This window comes from Herpailurus yagouaroundi, unplaced genomic scaffold (assembly GCF_014898765.1).
Source record: "Herpailurus yagouaroundi ecotype Mexico unplaced genomic scaffold, PumYag 159, whole genome shotgun sequence".
Taxonomy (NCBI): domain Eukaryota; kingdom Metazoa; phylum Chordata; class Mammalia; order Carnivora; family Felidae; genus Herpailurus; species Herpailurus yagouaroundi.
This window is the reverse complement of record NW_024412400.1, coordinates 62499409-62522194: the sequence shown is the minus strand read 5'-3', so window position 1 is coordinate 62522194 and position 22786 is coordinate 62499409. Positions and strand designations below refer to the sequence as shown.

General features: G+C 36.6%; 1 protein-coding gene across 6 annotated transcripts in view; it reads left to right on the top strand.

Moving 5' to 3' along the window:
* The window catches only part of MECOM (MDS1 and EVI1 complex locus), a 565633-nt gene extending 544115 nt beyond the window's left edge, over positions 1 to 21518 (top strand). For 3 of the 6 annotated variants that reach the window (XM_040480694.1, XM_040480692.1, XM_040480697.1), the window contains 7 exons: positions 4029 to 4195; positions 5253 to 5330; positions 9133 to 9302; positions 11423 to 11567; positions 15060 to 15296; positions 16134 to 16317; positions 19939 to 21518. In XM_040480694.1, the coding sequence (XP_040336628.1) occupies positions 4029 to 4195; positions 5253 to 5330; positions 9133 to 9302; positions 11423 to 11567; positions 15060 to 15296; positions 16134 to 16317; positions 19939 to 20073 (1116 nt within the window). In that variant the 3' untranslated portion in view covers positions 20074 to 21518. The remainder of the gene's footprint in view (positions 1 to 4028; positions 4196 to 5252; positions 5331 to 9132; positions 9303 to 11422; positions 11568 to 15059; positions 15297 to 16133; positions 16318 to 19938) is intronic. The other 3 variants (XM_040480698.1, XM_040480696.1, XM_040480693.1) reach the window with 1 other exon arrangement.
* The last annotated feature ends 1268 nt before the right edge of the window (positions 21519 to 22786 follow it).

Sequence of the window (22786 nt, the reverse complement as noted above, 5' to 3'; positions counted from 1 at the left end):
CTACAAACTTTCCCATCATAAGTTATTTATGAAAAGTTAGTTGTTTTATGATAAAGACATGTGTAATCTAATTTGTAAAACATTAAGTCACATAATTCATGGTGCCATTGGACATATCATTTCATATCATCAGGTTGTCACTTTAATGGTTTTAATGAGAAACTTCTTTATGTCATCAATTGTTGGCTGCCAGATAATAAATGTTAGGCTAAGTGCTTAGGACCCAGTTGATGATATCTTGCCTGCTGAAATGTTTTTAAAAATACTAACTTTATTTGACTAGAGAGATAACTACATTTTTTGGTAGGATCTAGGGAATTGTGTCTAAATATTAGTTTGCGTCAATATAAAGTTAATAGTCTCTTGGGGACTGAAAGGGGGTGCAATGACTTCCTTTTCCAGACATCTGGCTGCAGATACCATCAACAACTATTGTATATATAAATAAAAATTACTGTTCCATAGGAAAAAAAAAAAAGCCCTGTCATTTACTGATCAGAGATTAGCGTATGACATTAATAGGACACAGGGAAATGCATTTCTAAAATATATGATCTAACTTTTCTTCCTTTATTTTCCCCATTCTCAGCAAATTTCTTTTTTATAGTAGTACACATTGCCCTCTTCGTTGGATTGTTCATAATTGAAATATAAATGTAGTGAGATTCTGTTCCATTTATCCCAATTCACCTTCACTTCTAAAATACCAAACCAAACTTTCAAATGAATGTCAAAACATATTACTTCTCTTGTAAAATGCATGTTATTTCAGGAGGAGCATCACATGAGTCAGCTTACAGAGTGAAAAAGTTAGAGTTTTGACCTGTACACTAGATGAAGCTCATCTTTTTTTTTTTTTTTACTTTTGTTTTTTTAATGTTTATTTTTAAGAGACAGAGAGAGACAGAGCACTAGCAGGGGAGGTGCAGAGAGAGAGGGGGGACACAGAATCTGAAGCAGGCTCCAGGCTCTGACCTGTCAGCACAGAGCCCGACACTGGGGTTGAACTCACGAACTGTGAGATCATGACCTGAGCCGAAGCTGGCCGCTTAACTGACTGAGCCACCCAGACGCCCCTTAGCTCATCTTAATCCAGCACCTTAATCCAAGATGTAGGCAGACTGATGTTGGTCACAGAATTGCTAAACTACCCAACTGGCAGATATCTCAGTCACTTCTATCTGTCCTATTGGGGAAACGTCTTCTTTTCAACTGAGGTCAAGTGCAATAAGAGCAAATCTCATGAAGATGAAAGGGAGGATTCATGGTGGCTTTTAGTGGGAGTGTTTGCTAGCTGGACAGAAAGTGGTGTGTGTGTGTGTGTGTGTGTGTGTGTGTGGTGTCAATAAGTGCCCTGAGTTGACTTTCCATCTTCCTTCTCTCCCTTTTCTCCACTCCAGTTCAATCTTCTTTTCATTTGACACCAGAAGCCAAAGGTGGGGGTGGCTTTTCAAGAGAAGCGTTCGGGTCACCCCTATTCTTTTTCTTATTATCTTTAAGAATGCCAGTGTTTAGTCATCAAGCCCATAGTGTATTTTCTTGTTTCTTGATAGTTTCCCCGAATTGAAATAGTTTGAAGTAATGTAATCGCAATGATCTTTCTTCAAAAAGAGATATTTGCTGCTACTAAAGCAAGACACATTTCTCAACAGCCAATTGCTCTTAAATAAGTTGAAGGGCTTGTAGTTTATATGTGCTATAGATGAAAGCCGAGAATAATAGTCATGAGTAAACTATTTTCCATATAAAAGGAAAAGTGTTTCTAGAAGATACATCGCCACAGGAATCTCAGTGTCAGCGGGGCGGACACTCGAATGATTTAAAACCACTAGATAATGAAACTTTACTCCAATATTAAATGTACATAAATAAAACATTAATAATCATCACCCATGCACTTGCTATTCTTCCCAAGAAATATATGCGATCATGACCCTTACCCTTGCTTGTTTCTGCTAATCAGCTTGAAGGCCAGAGGTCATTTTTCACTCAGACAGTTTATTCCGTGGAGGGTGGAAGATCCAAATGATTCTCTGCAAGACACAATTAGAAGGAATAAATGCAAATAGAATCGTGTCATAAAATATTTCTGGATTGATTTTTAAGAAGGAAAACCCCACGCAAGACAAAAATGCTAATGCCCTGGCTGGAGGAGGATAATGACCGTATTCTGTAGGGACAGAATTTCCGCCAACCTCTCTGAGCAGCGGCATCAATTCCATATCTCTGCCCTGTGATCAGTACGTGTCAAAATCCTTCATAGTGACAAATGTGCTGTCCACTTGCATCTGTGGAGAATGTTTTAGCAGCTGAGTGATTATGAATCAAACCCCTGAGCTTATAGCCCCTACCGCCTCCCAACGCGTTCACATTTGTCGTCTGACAAGTAAATGTATCTTGACTTTCCTCTGAGATTTTTTGCACCGTGTTTGATGAAAGACATTTGGCAAATTGGCAGTGGTACCCTGTACGTTGCAATTTGTAGCTAGCATTAGGAGTCCGGGCATGAAATGAGAGGGCAGACTCCAGGATAAAGGGAAAAAAGAGAGCTAACTACAACGTGAATAGTCATTTGAAGAGTCAGGCGTGCACTATATTCTTTGTAAGAAGAGCATCATGGTCAGGCCATTCTGTTAAGAGGTTGCTTCTCCGTAAGGAGCCAGGGGTATTCCATCCAGCTGCCCAGCCATGGAATACGTATTTTGTTAATTTTCCTTTGGAGTAGGAAGTGATACCTTTTCTTTCGAACCTGAGCTCATAAGTTAGGCCTTCAGTTGTGTCCCGCCATTTCATCAGGGCAAGAATCATCCTCTCGGATTGAACAGTTGTTGGAGTGTGCGGTTGTTGCCATTTTTACCCTTGTGTGGAGTCTCCTGGTCTAACACCCCAGCTCTTTGAGAAACACACAGAGTGCATATAGAGTGCAAACACCTTTTTAACAGCTTTCCAAGCTCTCTGGTGGCATAGTGCCTGAGAACCAAATAAATAATGGGTGAGTTGATTTAACAGGATGGCCTGAGAGTTTGCTTTTCTACTTAAAAATTCAGTAGTAAGCAGCTTCCAAATAAAATATGAGCCCTAAGGAAACTTAACATTTGGGGAAAGTTGAAGGAAAGGGGCAAGTCCTTCTAACTAAGGACAGTAAGGATCAAAGTAAATGCCACCCTCTGATTGTGACTGTCAAATACATATGCAAGTGGACAAAAACTTGAAGATTATAAGGCAAAGAAGTTAGGATGCTTGAGGGGAAGAATTAGGCAGGGTAGTTCTTCAAGATTATTTCTCTAAGAGTGAGGTTACGCTAACTACGCCCCTTATTAATGCCCATGCCAAGTTATACGACATGATCTGTCATGAACTGTCATTTCAACTTGATCTTAATCCAGAACAAATTAATATTTCGTCAAAATTCTTTGTATATGATCACACTTAAAAATCTGATATATATCCAGATATTAAGTTAACATAGTCATAGGCAAAACACCTCTTACACATTTCTTTTTTTTTTTTCTGCAGTACACCCATCTGGCTTAAACTGTAACTTTGGAACACTTGATGTTTTCCATGCTGTGAATTCTCTTCATGGAATGCCATGCTTCCTATGGTTTTTATTACCTAGGCAAGGCGTGCAGGACCTTTCCCTATAATTTCCACTTTACTGTTGATATCCATAACACAATACTAATGCTGTCTCTTAATGTAATAAACATCTAATTTGGCTTTATTATTGCTCATGTGTTTCATTGCTCAATTGTATATCAAATGGTCACAAAGTGGCCTAACCGTGGTCTTATGAAAAAGTTCACCGATCATTGTATAAGCATGATTCTACCTTAGTTATTTCCTAAATCCACGAGTCCTTTTGTTGTTTGTCTAATATTGGGCCACTACAACCTTTTTCTACAGTCTACTGCCTTCAGCAGATTTGATGCCTCCCTTTTATTAATGATTTCTTGATTTGCTAGAGATGATTACAGAAGAAAAGATGTCAGACTAGTCCTTCATGGTCTTGTGCTCTTGCCTTGCAGATGTCAGCTATTGAAAACATGGCAGAGAAGCTCGAGAACTTCAGTGCCCTGAAACCAGAGGCCAGTGAACTTCTGCAGTCAGTTCCCTCCATGTTCAATTTCAGAGCGCCTCCCAATGCCCTGCCAGAGAACCTCCTGCGGAAAGGAAAAGAACGCTACACCTGCAGGTAACTGCTAAGACAATTGTGGCTGACTTTCCAAACGTCTCCCCTCTGATTTCAAAAGACCCCGCCATTTGTTTGGGAAATTATTCGTGACTGGATGATTAAGAGTGACCATGATAGATCTCAAGTACTTCAAAGTACTCTTTATTTAGGGAGATATAAAAGTGGTGGTTTAAAAAAAATTATTATTAAATGAGAATTTTAACACAGGCCATTTGGGTGTGATAAATGAGGTTGGAAACAGTCCAAATACTTGTTTCACTTTGATATTTATGAATTTTCTTTCATAGTTAATTATTTTCATGCAAACGTATAATACTACTGTCTTCAAGCATACATTTATTAATTGTCATGGCATTGAAGAATAAGGCCATTAACAAAGGACGAATAAGGTCGATAAGTGAAGAAAGCTAGTTAATAAGTTTCTTGTTACCCATCACTATTACAGTAAAGCTTGTTTTTTCTTTAATAAATTGTGCATATAATTTCTGAATTGCCTTCAGAAATTTGTGACATCTGACTCAGGCATATCAATTTATCTGCTCTTTGGAAAATGTGTCTCTTTCTTTCCAGAAAAGCTTTTATAGGAACATACCTTGATGGATGAGGTCTTAGAATCTTGTCTGATCTGATACCACTCAATGTACAGAGTTGTCACTGTGGCTAACATATAAAATGAGTTGAAACATTTGAAATCTGTTTACATCAACCCAGAATCACAGACTCTTGTCATTTTTTTATCCCCTTGTCTGGTTCAGTTTTGTGACTATAAAGATATAGAGTTAATAAAAGAGGCGTATGGGGGTCATCAAAACTAAAGTCTATTTTCATAAACTGCTTGCTTATGCATGAGCAAATTCAACCAGATCTCATAATGCAGCCTTTATCTGTGGAGTTATTTATATCTGTAGAATGGCTTTGTTGCAAATTTTAAATACCAAAGACATGTGATTCCCATGCAAGATTAATTAAATCAGGAATACGCATCTGGCTTCTATGCAGCTTGAGTGAAATAAAGTCGATCGTGCTGACTTTCTCTTATAAACACGTTTCATAACAGATACTGTGGCAAGATTTTTCCAAGGTCTGCGAACTTAACACGGCACCTGAGAACCCACACAGGAGAGCAGCCTTACAGGTTTGACAATGATTTTTACTAAATATCTTCGTAAATATTATAGCAGTTAGAGTGGATTCATCCCTCTAATTGGAGGCTACTTTTTTGCATGCCTGAATGTATGCCCTTTTAGTTTTGAGTCAAAGAAGAATTGGCGAGTGGTTAGGATAAAAATTGGAAGAGTCCTAATGTTTTAAATCAAGGCTTCCGACATCTCAGTTAAAAAGGTCTAGCAGTAACTAGGACAAAATAAGCATTTTAGAAATGTTAGCCATTTTAACAATTATTTAAAAATTTATTTTAGTGCTCTCTTCTCAATAGTTAGTGCTGTATTAACTGACAGTAGTCATAACATTGCAGCCTCCCTTTTCAAGCCTTAAATCTCTGCTCTGAGTTGACAAGCCATGTATAACTTTGTTTCCCCAGTACAGTTAAGTCAGTGTCCCCAGGTCCCATTACGAGGTTTAAGGAATAAACTTTAAACCTGGAGAGGAAGAAGAAGATGTGGAACTAAGAGTAGAAAAGATCAAATAGAATATATTGTAGGAAGAGGGGCAATTCTACCAACAATTTCTAAACTACCTCTTAGCTTATTCTGCTGAATGTCAAGATCAGCGATCTGACACGTGGGACATGTGTCTAATTATAATATTATTATTTACCAAAGAATTAAAATCATCAACATCATCTTCCTTTTTACGATATAATCTACTTGTTTTACGTGCAATGCTTTGCGCCTAGTGTTAGATGCTCATGAATATTTGTTAGAGGATAAATGTTATTTATCTTAAGTCATATTGTAATTTGATTCTGCTTTGAAATTCTTATGCATTGCATATGTGTGAAATTATTTTGGTCTGCATGCTCACTTTTCACGTTAAAATAAATAATTTCTCAGGTTTCAAAGATTTAAAAAAATTTTTTAATGTTTATTCATTTTTGAGAGAGAGAGAGAGAGCATATCAGTTGGGGAGGGCAGAGAGAGAGGGAGACACAGAATCTGAAGCAAGCTCCAGGCTCCGAGCTGTCCGCACAGAGCCTGATGCAGGGCTCAAATGCATGAACTGTGAGATCACGACCTGAGCTGAAGTCAGATGCTTAACCGACTGAGCCACTCAGGCCCCCAAAGACTTTTTTACCTATAACAATAAGCAAAGGATCAGGCCAGTGAATGCTAATGTGGAGAGGATTGAAATTTTAAGAGAAAACTAGAGGGACTTAAATTCAGAAAATAAAGTGTTTTCTTAAATTCTTTGCTGTCTTACATGTTTTAAAAATTACTATTGGCAAGTCATATTTCTACTTTATATGCGACACAGTGGCCTTTATATGATATTTCTAATTTATATGTGATAGAATGGACTTAAAAAGTTTCAGAGAGATAGAAAAATGGCAGGTGTTGGGTGATTTCCCTTTTTGAGAAAATTTTTCAGACTCCAGGAATTATGCTTAAGTGGAAGAAAGATTTCAACACTTACATTTTGTTATGGCCAGGGATCTGGTGTGCAACTGTATCATGCTCATTTTACTCTTTCTTTGTACCTGAATTTCTGGTTTTATTCCCCATAAGTGGTGCTATTATTGTATGTATATTTATAAGAAAACAAGCCAGAATTTTTGCATAGCTGGAGATCATAAGCAATTACTTATGTAGCTCCTCTGTTCCACAAGGGAAGAAATGCAGATGCATGGATGTTAACTGCCTTCTGTAAAGTCTGGTACTCAAAGATCCAGAATTAAAACCCAGTCATGGAGCTCCCATGTCAGAGTTTTTATCTTACACCATGATCTCAAAGGCTCCCATGATCCCCATGCTTACATCCAAATTCTGAATTGTGTATTGTTCATGACTGCGTTATGTATTCATTTTAGGAATTTTTGAAACTTAGACTCTTAACCACCTACTAATTTATTGGAGCAGAATGGAATGATTTTTTAGTCAGGAGCACTCAAACCTTTGGCTAGGACGTTAGCAGAGGAAAAATACAAAGTAACAGATGATTACTGTGTAAAATTTTCTTATTGGCTGATTTTATTTATATTAGAATGGGTGATGTGTATTAGATTTGGAAAAGCCCCTTTGCATACGAGCAGAAAGTTGGAAGCATGTCAAAGACAAAATCTGTCCAACTCATGATGTATGAAGAAAATGTTTTGAGTGAAAAAATTTTAGAGCATTTGATGGGAGTATAAGTTTTCTCTAGCGGTGTTTTCTAGGTTATTCTGTTTGGTACAACACAGTTGTGCTTATTGTATCATTATTCTCATTGTAGTGGGCTTTGGGAGTCAACAGAGTTATTACAGAGAAGCCCATGACTCATATATATATATATATATATATATATATATATATATATATATTCAAAAGCAGAGGCTAAAATATTATAACTACACTGAATGTGGGGTTTCACACACTTTTAAATTAATATTATAAGTGAAGAAAGTTGGGGAACCTCATCATGCCCCAGGGCGTTTAAGGGGGAAAATTAAATCAGTCGTTGAGCTGGTTTATTGATACTATGCCAAAGTAACTAGTTTAACAGATTTATTTTCCTCACTGAACTGACTAGACTTCTGGCATCACGTAGAGACAGCCGAGGAAACCCAAACACTTCGAGTGGAATGGGGTGATTTCTGATGTAGAGCACTCGAACCACTGAGTCTACATTTAGAAGTGGGAGGACAAGGGCCCTTCGCATATGGAAGAATAAGTTAAAGATTTTCTGGCTGCTAAGTTAGAAATTTTCACTTAGAAGTCATCTGGAGAAAGCTAATTTTTTCCCCCAAGCAACACACACACCCACAAAACCCCACACAAACAAATCATGCAATATTTACTTTAAAATGCCAAAGGAGAATGCCCCATAAATTGCCGCTTTTCTTCTTTATCCATAAGAGCTAGGGGGGGGGGGGGGGGGAGGGGGAGGCATTACATTTTTATTTAGATTAAAAGAGAACTTCAAAATAATTTATGAATTTTTTTTTAATCCCATGGAAGGCAAAAACAATTAGCCAACTAATAGTAAGTGCTTTCTTGGAAAACTGACCTGGTTCAGAAATGCCACAGACTCTTTCAGAAAAATAGAAATGGAAAACTGGGGGCAATATGAAGAACGGAGATTAATGAAGACCTTTGTTTTATTCCAAAAGGAGAATTTAGTGCCACTCTTATTTTCTTTTTTTAACGGATTGAAGTCTATTAGAGTAAAGGCTCTGAGGGTTTGTCATTGCTGCAGATTATGAAAATCAGTGTCTTTAGTATCAGAACAAGCTATTCACATTGCCTCAGTTTTAAAACTTTGGAAGGGTTGCTGCTCTTTTTGAGAATATAATGGAAATTCCTTTAGGATTATCCATTTAAAAAGTGAATTTACTAAGAAACTATTTAACCAGACTCTGCAATTTTGAATTTAAGAATGCTTTTTGTATTTTATTTGAAGACTACGTGAATTGTTTCATGTTTGTTTAGGAAGGATTTATTTGTATTGTTCTAAGCAGAAGATAAAATAATGCTCCTGTTTCTTAATGTCCTTAATTTCATGAGGTTTATCTAAAATATGAAAACTGATGACCCTAATCCATTTTGGAGCAATCAAATCACCAATATTTTATTATTATTTTTATGGCTTTTCATAAAGTCATGAAAATCTTTAAAGGAATCAAAATCTATGGGAATTGAAATCTGGACTCTGTGAATAGGATTCTGGCCTGTGCCTTTTCTCTAAAATGTTTTATGGGTGATAACGTTGGATATCTGGCTCTCTAGTCTTGAGAAATACCTTTCGATTTAGTTGTGAATATTTTCTCTGTGTTTATTTTTCAGATGCAAATACTGTGACAGATCATTTAGCATCTCTTCCAACTTGCAAAGGCATGTTCGTAACATCCACAATAAGGAGAAGCCCTTTAAGTGTCACTTATGTGATAGGTGTTTTGGTCAACAAACCAACTTAGACAGACACCTAAAGAAACATGAGAATGGGAACATGTCGGGTAGGTAATCAATTGTGCTATGAGGAGAGGATGGCTTAATTTCCTCATTTTAAAAGATAATTGTGAATAATATTGTATGTCCACTATACTTTAAAAAAAGAGAGATAATTGTGATCTTTCTTCTCTCCTTCCACTTTGACACCCGAACCAGGTCCTAAAATTTGCAACATGTTTCCCTTGAGATTATAGAATGATGTGAATGATGTGATTGTTGAATTATCTATAACTTGGAGTCTTATTTGGACTGGTTTTTTATTCTGGGTTCGTCTCAGTCGTTAATTGCAAACAAAGAGAACCGTGACCCAATCTCATAGGAGATGAATGAATCAAGATTTCCTAAATTGCAGGGAGCAGTTTTCCACCTGTTGTACAGAATGCGGACTCCAGGCATGGCAGGATTTCCAAAGTGGCATCCCAGAATACCGTGCTCTGAGTATTAACTGAGAAACAGTGGCTGCTTTTGTAGGAGTTCTACAGTTCAGAGAATATCCCTAGAGTAACTTTGTAGGGATTAATGGTAAAAGATTGTTAACATGATCAGAGTAACCCATAGCAAATGATAGTGGTGTGCAGTTTGGGTTACAAATTCTGATGTAGAATTAAGTTAAAAGTATCAAAAAATTCGCCTTCCCTTAACTCAGACTTGCCAGGGAAAATGATAGTTTCTAGAGAATCAGGAAAATTACTTGGGGCAAGGAAAGGAGCAAGTATGGGGTTCAGAAGAAAAGATTTTATTTTTTTTTTTTAAATTTTTTTTTTCCAACGTTTATTTATTTTTGGGACAGAGAGAGACAGAGCATGAATGGGGGAGGGGCAGAGAGAGAGGGAGACACAGAATCTGAAACAGGCTCCAGGCTCCGAGCCATCAGCCCAGAGCCTGATGCGGGGCTCGAACTCATGGACCGCGAGATCGTGACCTGGCTGAAGTCGGACGCTTAACCGACTGTGCCACCCAGGCGCCCCAGAAGAAAAGATTTTAAAAACAGAAAGAAGTTGAAGTTGTTCAAAGTAGTAATCTTTACCTAAGAAAATTGTTTTATGATTAATCCTTCCTTCCCGGTACAGGCACATTGCTTACGATATTTGGCTACTACATAGAACTATATGCTGTGTGCTTTCCTCTAAGCCAAAAGTCAAATGATTGTGGTCTAAAGATACTGGATTTTAGAGACAAAAGTCTAATTCAGTGTAGAAAACTGGTGGCACTTTCCAACCACATGCACCCTTCCAGAATACTCCCATAATTTTCTAATCAAAAGTATTTTAGAAAATAACCAAATGAGTTAAAAATGTAACACGTCCAAGTTCAATATTTATTTGTGGGCCCAGATTCTAACTTTATTCAACTGAGAGATGGTCTCACCTCTTATCGTGAATGTGTAGACTATTATGGTGAACTACTGGGTTGTAGATATCTTGTGCGAAAGCTAAACAGCATGAAGCAAATGTTGGTAGAAATTGGGCCACATATAAGGTGTTTATAAATGTGTAAGTTGATAAAAACCTTACAACCATCCTTTGTTAAGGTATTGTGATTCTAATTTTATAGGTAAGGAAGCTGAAGATCATCCTACATACAGCAGATCCCTTATTGTCCCCTTAATGCTGTATCACCTCAGTCTCTGGGCTGGCGTGTCAAGTTTTACTCACTGCTTCATCCACTAAATCAGAATATAGAGTTTTTAGCATGTTTTCAGTCTTTCTTTGGTAACGTACTTTAACACAGGAGCAATAAATACATATTGATTGCAACCAGGACTGAGTATACAGTTTCTTCGGGCAGAATCTATTTAAGGCCTCTTTATAATTTGCCTCACCCTGTTTCCTCATAATATGAATGTCAATGTTCTCATGTCACGGTGGGAATGAGAGGAAACTGTGGGAGAAGCACCTTTGGGAGACTGTACCTCAGGATTTCAGTGGTTCAAAATACTCTCCAGGGGACTTTCATGGGCATGTATGTGGTAACTGGGGAAGACTTTGGCCTCCTAATGTTACCATTATTAATATTCAAAAGAACCTGTTTTAGGAAACACTGATCAGATGAAGAAGAAACAAGGTTCAAAATAAGTTGCCATGTTGATAATAGTTTTTTTTGACAAAAGGCTCTCTCCCCTCAGGTACGGCCACATCGTCGCCTCATTCCGAACTGGAAAGTACAGGCGCGATTCTTGATGACAAAGAAGATGCTTACTTCACAGAAATTCGCAATTTCATTGGGAACAGCAACCACAGCAGCCAGTCTCCCAGGAACACAGAGGAGAGGTAAAGCGGGGTTTTTCCTTTTTAAACTCTATAAAATCAATACGTTCCAAATAGATTTGCTGTGCTCACTTTGGTGAGCACCACCGATGGCTGGCATTTATTTAGTGCAGGTTAAATACTAAATGCTCTTTTAATCATTTTACATGTATGAATTTAATTATCATGATAACCCAATGAGGTAGCAACCATTACTATGGAATTTTATCAGTGAAAGAATGAAGATATTGAAGGTTAGATAACTTGCCAGAGGCCACATAAGTAATTAATAACTGGGACTCAGCCTGGGCTCTCTGGTTCCAGAGACCATGCTTTTACCACTATTCTGCCCTGCTTCTCTTGATAACTAATTAGAATATTTTACCAAAACTTGCCAAGCAGAAGGGAAGGCTACCACAGGGATTCAGTTGATTCAGTAGTGGTTACTATTATATATCATATGTATATTACAGATAATATGTGAGTATATCTATCAGTGTGTATATATGTATATGTATTTATCAGTATGTGTAATATATATATATCTGTATATACATTTGTGTGTGTGTATACATGTGTACATATCTATATATAAAACACCCATTGAATATAATGTAAATAGCTTTTACATAGAAATAAGTTGAGACTTCTTGATAAGATTCTCTCACTACCTGTATGCCCTCAGGTGAATGAATATTCATTTAATTTCGGTATGTTTGTTTCACTGGGTGTGATCATCCTTGTTTTCAGTGACCTGGTGCCCTGGCTACCTCTTGTTATCATCAATGTCAAGTGTGTATGGCTTAATTCAAAAAGAAGAATTTTAATGCTGCTGATAATAATAATTAACATTTATCTAGTGTTTACATTTTATGTGATGTTAATGAAACATTATTTTACCAAAACTCCAGGATTTAATTTTTCTTTTCTGTAAGTTATAATTAAGTATCTGATATTGAGAGCTAGATTTTTCTGAACATAACTATCCAGTAGCCTATTAGATTAGGATGTTACATAGTCAATTTTAACGTCACATGGAATTAGTTAATGAAGTTCTATTACTTTTCATCCAACAAGTATTATTGTTTGTGTCCTCTATTTTTTGATGCTGTTAAGAGTCAAATAATTATTTTAGGTAGTTTTTACATTAAGGTAAGCTTCAAACAAACATCATTTCCCAAGATAACAAAATTATATGACCAATTCTGTTCTTCAACTTGTATAAAGCATGTGTATGGAAAAAGGAGAGAAGATCTATTACATGACCCTTCCCAGCTTCTAAGAAGTCTGATAAGAGCTATGACTTTGTGCAGTTGGACATATCTTTCCCTCTGCTTGCCCATTTGTGTGTGTGTGTGTGTGTGTGTGTGTGTGTGTGTAAAAGAGAGACAGAGAGTATGAGAGAGAGAGGAGGGAAGGAGGGAGAGGAGGCAGATGATCAGAAATACAAAGTAGTAAGAACAAGTAGGTATGAGAGTTACCAAATTACATTTTGATAATGAAATATACACGATACAAAAAGAAATGTTGAACAGAAACCACCATTTGGGTTCTGAGATGCCTTTTCAGACTTTCTAGCCCTTACTTGGAAATTTGTGAGCCTGCATAGAGCTACGACATCTGGTTTCAACATGTCCAAACAGCACAGAAGTAAGAAGATTGAGTCATTTAACCCCCCTCCACTCCTATCGGGGCTACTTTTGATGAATCATTTATCCCCCATAAATTGCCACATTTGAAAGCATAATTAACAAATAGTTTTTTTTAATCATGTTGGCTTTGTTACTTTTGGTTTTCATCCATGCATTCTTTGGTTCTTTTACTTTTTCTTTCATTTTTAAAAAATAACAGTTTCAATCCATTCAAGCAAGCAAGTTGGCAGTATGTCTGGAAACTAATAATTTATGTCTGTGCAAAACATGTTTTCATCATTCTTTGATAAAAGAGGTTAAGAGATTGGCTGTATAAAAAGGTTAGCAATGGTAATATGACTGTTTTTAAGATTTTTACTATGTATACCTGTCACACCCAACATTGTTTTGTTTATTTGTTTACCCTGGAAAATCTAAATATTAAATTATACTCCTTTTTGTTACGTGGGAATGTGATGGATACATTGCTGATACCTAATCTCCCATGATCTGAAAAATCGTTCCATTAAGTGTGAAAATCATACATTTCTGTAGCAATAACTTAAATTTCAACAAACTTTCTGAATTTGGGGAAGTGTTTTAACTTCCCTGGTCATATATCTTTAAAAAGAGGAGGTTAGGAAGAGATATTCTATAGTTCAAAGCATTTGTAATCAATTTGAAACCAAGTTAAGTTTGACTTTTATTTATATTTTATTTTTTTTAATGTTTATTTATTTTTGAAAGAAAGAGACAGAGCGTGAGTGGGGGAGGGGCAGAGAGAGGGGGAGACATGGAATCTGAAGCAGGCTCCAGGCTCTGAACTGTCAGCACAGAGCCCAACGCAGGGCTCGAACTCACAAACCCTGAGATCATGACCTGAGCCAAAGTCCGTTGCTTAACTGACTCAGTCCAGGCACCCCTAATTTTGCCTTGTAAATATTACAGTGAAACTTAAATTCAATTTTTACATTCTTCATGTTTATTTTAAAGCCTGAGAAGTTTGTCTTCGTTTTATAAATGCTCTCAAATGTATTCAACTGGGACTTCTATGTAATTAAACTCTTTTTTATAATTAAACTTTTGAATCACATAATACAGTCCTTGCAACCACAAACTAAAGTATTACAAATGACTTTTAAAAGATAATATTATTCTTTCGTATCATATTAGACATGCATACTAAGTAAGCTTCAAAAGATATTTGCATAATTACATTTTTAGATAATTTCCTACCCCAAAGTTCTTCTGGGAAACAAGGAACTTTTTACATTCAGACCTTCAAGGATAATTTGAAAACAGTACAAATAAGTGAGCTCTCAATCATTTCCAAGTTTGAGCAGGATGTCTAAGTGGCATGTACCACAAATATCACCTAGAAATAACAAATACCGGTTGGTTCCTGGCAGCTATCTTAGCATTTTCTTTGAACCCTTAGATTCATTTTAGGCATGTATGTTGAAGCATTGGTCATTATTTTGCAGGGATCTGAATTTTCCAGAAACATATTATTTTAATTGGTGGGCACTTCTATGGTAATTAGATGACATTTTGTAGAACAAACATTGGTATGCTTTTTATATTATATATAACAATATCATTTATCAGGAACACTCTGATAAGGAATAAGAATCTGAGATTGTTTTTCCAGCTCTGCCACAAGCTCCTTTATCCTCTGAATAATCACCCAATTATTTTTTTCTTCATTTTCTCATTTGCGAATTACATTATTTTCCCATGGTTGCCATAAAGCATAAACAATAAAAATTTCTTGTGGAAGTGTTGGAAATCTAAACAGTTAGGAAGACATGATAAGAAAGCTAGCTGCACATTTAAAAAGGAAACCAATAATTGAACCCGTTGCTTTTTTTTATGCTTTTGAAAGAATGAACGGCAGTCATTTTAAGGATGAGAAAGCTTTGGTGACCAGTCAAAATTCAGATTTACTGGATGACGAAGAAGTAGAAGACGAGGTGTTGTTAGATGAGGAGGACGAAGACAATGATATTACTGGAAAAACAGGAAAAGAACCCGTGACAAGCAATTTACATGAAGGAAATCCTGAGGATGAGTATGAAGAAGCCAGTGCCCTGGAGATGAGTTGCAAAACGTCTCCAGTGAGGTGAGTTAGTAAATAAGCAAGAGCAGATGCATATATGACAGCAATTCCTTCCGCTTTGTTTTTCCATGAGGACAACATTTCAGGTGCTAGCAGTTTATGAGTAATGAATCATAAGAGCAAAGCTGAGTTAACAAGGCATGTTTGTTGTATTCATTTTGATTAGATGAAAATAAGGTGGCCATCAACATAATCCACAAGACTACAAATACATTGCTGTTTGGGAAACTCTAACTTGAGATAGATGTATAAATGAAAATTAAACGAGTACCCAGTCATTTATTTAGACCCTACCTGTAAAACACCAAGTAAAATGGAGATGTCAACATTATCTAATTCATTCAAAAATCCGGTGTGTTATAAGTCAACTATTATTGAGATAAATTTCACCTAATTTGATATATATGTGTTCTATACAGGTAGGTTTTTCAGTGAAAAAAAAATTAACCGAATAGTTAAATTTTTAGGAATATTATATTTTCTTCTGGGTAGTGGGAGCTGACTAAATATTATCATAACTGGCTTTATTTTAAGTGGAAATTATAAGCCTATAAATTGTGTCTCCACTGCACTGCTGATTTCACATCATTGACTTTAACTCTTTACCTCTTATACACACGTGCTTTAGTTATGAAAAATCTTGAAACAAATATGTTTTTAAGGTACAATATTTGTAAACACTTTGAAGAACCTGATAACGGATGCATGCTTCTTTATACTGCAAATATAATATGAAGTTTGACAGCTGTATAGATTCAGATGAAAAGTGATTTGGTTGGATAACAAACGGAAACAGAAAAAAAAAAAAACCCTCTGTGCTTTCCCATTGGTTCATTTTAGGTATAAAGAGGAAGAATATAAAACTGGACTTTCTGCTCTAGATCATATAAGGCACTTCACAGATAGCCTCAAAATGAGGAAAATGGAAGATAACCAATATACTGAAGCTGAGCTGTCTTCTTTTAGTGCTTCCCATGTGCCGGAGGAACTTAAACAGCCGTTACACAGAAAGTCCAAGTCACAGGTACATATTTTTGTGTAGTACAGCATCATGGTGACATTGTGCCTTTGATGCCAAAAGGCAGCTAGTTTCTCTCTTTGCAATATTCTAGAATCTGAACAGGTTCAGAGGCTTTACTCAAAATGTTCACATCTTGCCTCAATGACCAAATCCAAAATGGTTAACCAATTAACATGGCTGCACTCTACACAGAGACTTCGGTGGCAAATCTTATCCTATGGTGATTTTTCTTTTACTTGGCAGTTCCCTTACTTCTGTATAGATAGTTCATAATGTTTGCACCTGTTTATATATTACCTCAGAATTGTTTTCTAATTGGCTTGAATCTGTAGTTTTTGTCAACCTAATTATATTTTCAGACTTCTGGAAAGTGAATCCTGCCTTCAATTTTTTTTTGGTCCATTACTATGTGTAGTTAATTAACAAGTTATCTAATTATAGCATTTAAGAGTAGACTAAGGATCAGAGATTAAATGAGTTGCCAAAAGTCTGCAGCAACTTACTGGCAGATTTGGAAATAAAGCCTATTAATTTTTATTGAGTGAATCAGGACTGTGGTAACTAAAATCCATTTAAGGATGCATAAATACCAATTAAAATAGCCTTCATTATTTAATCACAAAATAAAGGAAGTCAGTATTTTCTGCCTGACATCCACACTCAACCAGGTTGTTCATTTCATTTCGGTCAATTAAAAAGGAAAGAAAGAAAGAAAGAAAGAAAGAAAGAAAGAAAGAAAGAAAGCAAAAGAAAGAAAGAAAAGAAATTTCCTGTTCCTACCACATTTGTTGGTTATTTTGGCCTAACTGATCTCGAGCCCATTTTGGAGGTATCAAAACCTGACGTGTCAAACCATGTGACCCTATTGGCTTGTACATTTGGAAATGATTTCCTATTTAGCTGAGATGTTTGGGCTGGTCTTAGCAGCAAATGTGGTCATATCTCAACTAAGGTTGGGAAAAGCACTGTGCTTGTGGGATGATATAAATTTTTAAATATTAGTCAATTAGGCAAAAATCCAAGATACCATGTTCTTTTTGAGTTGGCAATGAAAACACCTCACCTCAGCACTGGAGTTGCTGGCTATGTGAACTTGAGAACATCACTTCATGACTGCAGGTACCACTTCCTCATTGGAAAGTGGGTGAATCGAGGAGGTATCTAAGATCTCTTCCTGCTCTATGAGTAAGTGGAGATAAAAAAAATATTTTTTAATTTATAACATTAGAAGTAAACCAGCCATAGTAGACATCTAATTTTTACCTACAGATAACCATTAGAGGTAGCTAGCATTTTTTTTTAAACACTTAATATCCCATTCTTCCTTCCTAATTGATCAGAGAGATACTGGGGGATCCAGGCTTTCTTTTCTGTTTTTAAATTTCTTTTAATTATTCCACATAAAATACGTATAATTGTAAGACACAATACCTAAAAATTCCTGAAGTAGTCAGAAATGGTTAAAAACAGAAGGGTCAGAGAATCTAGAGATAAAAGAGGTGATATATTTTGGTACCAGCATTTTGACATAAAGTCCCTGCCCAATTGGACTAAGACTTACCATCACAAGAAATACTAGTGTTTTGCAATCCTAACTCATATTTTTTGTATTACTTGATCATGTCATATATATCAGTTTAAAAAGGGTCAGTCCCTTTTGCATACTAACATTATTTCATGAAACTTTTTATTCATTCATTCAGTTGTTATTAACTAGCAGGTATGTGCAGGGCACTGATCTTTGTGCATGAAAATGTTTATTTCCTTTGATTACCAAAAGGCAATATTTATTCTATATTCTATATAAAAGACAGTATTCTATATTTATTATTTTCTAGAATCTGAATAGAGGTAGATGACTTACTCAAAACATTCATATATTTACTCTGTGATTTTGATAGTGATTGAATCCAAGAGAGTTGACCAATACGACAGTGGCTGCGTTCTGCATAGAATCCTCTTTGAAAAACCCTATCCTAAAGATTAATTTCATAATAATAGGTACTACTTATTTCAGGCACTCTATGTTCTGTAGTGCTTGTAATTCCTTCGCAGCCCCTGGAGGCAAGTTTTTATTATTATTATCCCCATTTGATATGAAGAAAGTGACCTTGAAAGGCTAAGCAACTTGCCCAAGGTCATACAGCTATTTGAAGAGAGGCAGGTTAGAAACCAGAAGTCCAAAATTTTCTGTATGTCCCCTTTCATTTTTCCAAATATTAGAATGAGTTTTGTTAAAACCGTTTCAGAGTATTCTCTATGTTGATCTCTAAAAGTGGGTATATTATAAAAATAAAGTTCAATGCTCACTTCACTCATATTTTAAACACTTCTAAGGACAAGGACTATATATTCTTTATCATTGATTCCCTAGGACCTAGCACAGTGCCTGGCACAGAGTAGATGCTTAGGAAATATTCCTTATATATCTGTTGAGATTTTGTAGAGGTCTAGAAGGCAAATTGCATACATAGAAGTCAAATGTGTACATTTAGAGCAATGACCCAGCAAATGAGAATCAGCCTATGAGGGCAGATTTTCTAACTGATTGCCATGATTACGGAAGAAACCACAGACTGGCCACATGTCTCAGCATGACTCTCAGAGATGAAATTCTGCTTAACAACAGAGGCATTTTGTCTTTGTTTACAGACAGTGGAATGTCTTTGGCAGGACATTAATGATTCCACTTCAGCAGCATTTTGACAAGCGAGTTTAGCAATGGATGAGACCAACAATAGCAAATCAACAGTGAAAAGTTCACTCACAAGTCAAGACCAAACATTTCATTTGAATATTTTACTTGGCAGCAAATGGGGGATTCTCTGAACAGTTATTTAGAACTGACATGATAATGAGGAAGAAAGAGCACTTCTTCACAGAACACCGCCATGCACCTTATGCTCGGTAGACACTGGAGTACCAGTTGGTTAGAATGTTGTTGGGTCTTGTGTTTTGTTTTAGGTTGTGGTAGGGCTGGCTTGATCCACCTTAGCTTTCAAGGTCTTTGGGTGTCGGCTTTGAATATATCAAACATGGAGGGAAAGCAGACAAAGGACTGGATTAAAAGTTGGGCAGAAATCCATTGTAGTTATGCCTCCTTCAGTTGAGTGACTGGTCCAGTTGAGTGATTTGGGGTGAGTCATGTCATCTCAGTGCTCTCAGTTATAAAATGCAGGAGTTGGTAGGACCGTGTCTTCTACTAGACCCCAGTGCTGTCAAGGCAGGTCTATGCCCTGCTCATATTTGTGGTTTCGGTCATAGACACACAATAATATTTTTGGTGCGTTGAACATGGGCATGAAGAGTGGATAGATGACCGTATCTATGGTTGGGCAGGGGGATGACTCATGTTTCTCAGTGGAGGCGTTGTTGACATTTTAGGCAGGATAATTCACTTTTTTTGGTCCTGGAGAGCAGATACTTTTGTGGCCCCTGGGCACTGAAGGCCAGCAGTAACACCACATCATTACAGGAACAAAACGCCCCACACTTTTCCAAACATACCATGAGGGGTGCTCCTACTCCGGGTCCCTTCTTCTGCTAACACTCACCAGCAATATTCTTCAAACTGAAAGTGATGTTTTCCAATGCCACTTACCAAGTCTCTCCTCTTCACCCCAGGCATATGCTATGATGTTGTCATTGTCCGACAAGGAGTCCCTCCATTCTACATCCCACAGTTCTTCCAACGTGTGGCACAGTATGGCAAGGGCTGCTGCGGAATCCAGTGCCATCCAGTCCATAAGCCACGTATGACATTACCAAGGTCGACCAGAGTGGGACCAAGTCCAACAGTAGCATGGCTCTTTCATCTAGGACTATTTAAAAGACTGCTGAGCAGAATGCCTTAGAAACCTGAAGGGTCACTCATTTAAAGTCTGGTGACCTTAAACTGAATGCTTAAAAAAAGAAAGAAAGAAAAAGAAAGGAAAAGAAAGAAAGAAAAAAAAAGAAACTATTTATTCTCGATATTTTGTTTTGCACAGCAAAGGCAGCTGCTGACTTCTGGAAGGTCAATGCGACTTAACGTGATTCAGTGAGAATGAGCAACTTGCTGGGCAGAAGGCATCTTCGTCTGCCCTGCCCTGGGCTGTGGGTGGGTGTGAGGGCTGTGGGGATGGCGGCATTGGCACGAATGAACACTCCATAGAAACTGAATTCTTTTTTGTACAAGATCACCTGACACATGATTGGGAACAGTTGCTTTCAATGACAGATTTAATTTTTTTCTTTGTTAAAGTTTTATGTAATTTAACCCTTTGAAGACAGAAGTAGTTGGATAAAATGCACACTTGATAATTATAGAAACTGATAACAGGGAGTACTTGTTCCCCATTAACATTTGCCTTCTTAAGTACATTGTTTAAAACTAGGGAAAAAGGGTATGTGTATATTGTAAACTATGGATGTTCAGCGCTCATAAAGGTTCAGTCAGTGAAGTAACCTGTTCATCACCAGTACCGCTGTACCACTACACTAATAAAATGTTTGCCAAATCCTTGTAATAACATCTTAATTTTAGACAATCATGTCACTGTTTTTTAATGTTTAATTTTGTGTGTGTTGCGTGTACCATGTATTTATTTGTTGGCAAACTATTGTTTGTTGATTACAACAGCACTGTTCCAGTCAGCCACTACTTTCTGACGTCTGAGGCACACCCCTTTCTGAATTTCAAGGACCAAGGTGACTCTACCTGTGTGTGGGAGTGCCAAATGGTGTTTGGCTTTTCTTAACATTCCTTTTTTGACGTTGTTTTGTTTTCCTTCTTAATGAGCTAAATACGAATAGATGCAACTTAGTTTTTGTAATACTGAAATCGATTCAATTGTATAAATGATTATAATTTCTTTCATGAAAGCATGATTCTTCTAATTAAAAACTGTACCCCATATTTTATGCTGGTCGTCTGCAAGCTTGTGCGATGTTATGTTCATGTTAATCCTATTTGTAAAATGAAGTGTTCCAGACCTTATGTTAAAAGAGAGAAGTAAATAACAGACTGTATTCAGTTATTTTGCCCTTTATTGAAGAACCAGATTTGTTTTTTTTTTGTTTGTTTGTTTGTTTGTAATCTCATTTTGAAATAATCGGCAAGTTGAGGTACTTTCTTCAAATGCTTTGTACAATATAAACTGTTATGCCTTTCAGTGCATTACTATGGGAGGAGCAACTAAAAAATAAAGACTTACAAAAATGGTTATTTTTCCCACTGTGTGATATTTTCCCTCCTTGTGCAATTGTAGTTTCTCTAGGGATCGAATGATTTAAAGATAAGATATCTGGGGACTTGATGCCCTGGTAGATACATGGAGTGTAGAGCATGTGTGTATTGTTTCGAGATGATGTAGGAATAGACCTTGACCCACCATGAATTGGGATATCGCTGACTCATTCTTCCGAACTTTCTCTTTGTGGAGCAAAGTCAGGGCTCATGTGCGACACCACACGGTCCTGGTTTTACTACATGTCCACAGCACCCATTTTATTTTTGTTATTTTTTAAAATTTTTTTAAGTTTATTTTTATTTGACACACACACACACACACACACACACACACGCAGAGTGGGGGAGGGTCAGAGAGAGACTAGGAGACACAGAATCCGAAGCAGGCTTCAGGCTCTGAGCTGTCAGCACAGAGCCCGTTGAGGGGCTCCAACTCACGGACTGTGAGATCATGACCTGAGCCGAAGTCAGACGCTTAACTGACTGAGCCATTCAGGCTCAAAATTAAAATTTTGTTTTTAATTACACAAACACTGTTGACTAATTCACAAGATGGAAAAAAAAAAAAAACCTTTTAACTTTTCCATGTTTCTTTTAAGTCTTTGCATGCAAAATGTCATTTTTTATAGTTATAGTAAGAGTGTAGGCATAATGTTCTTTCTTTACTGTGGCAAAAAAAAAAAAGTCAATACGTATTGTTACAAGTTCAAAATAATAAACAGTTGCCCCATAGTCCATCAAGTTCGATATACTATAATTTCTTCAACCATTTCAATTTTGTTGAAAATTTAGGTTTCCTGCATTTCACTAATGTAAGCAATGGTATTTTAATTTCCATGCACAAAATGGTTTTTGTGTGTTCATATGTGTACATATATGGTTGGGATGTGAAGAGTGGTATATCCATATGATAAATTCTCCAGTGGGGGAAGCAATTATGAATTGGTCTTGCTCCTTAAATATAATGCCAATTGTTTTAAAATATGGAAATTTCATTTTTGGCTCACTGCAGAGGTTTTAACAAGGCTTGAAGAATAAGTATGACACATGGAAATAGATACAGACTAATTTCTTCATTCATTTACGCATTCTTATCCACAATGCCATATACAAAGAGAATCACATTCTTTTCTAAATGTCAGTAGCATAGGAATTAGATATATAGGGTATACATGTTAATTTTTTAAATATAAAGTATGTATACGAAAAAGCATTCAGGAAATCTACTTAAGCTATAAATCC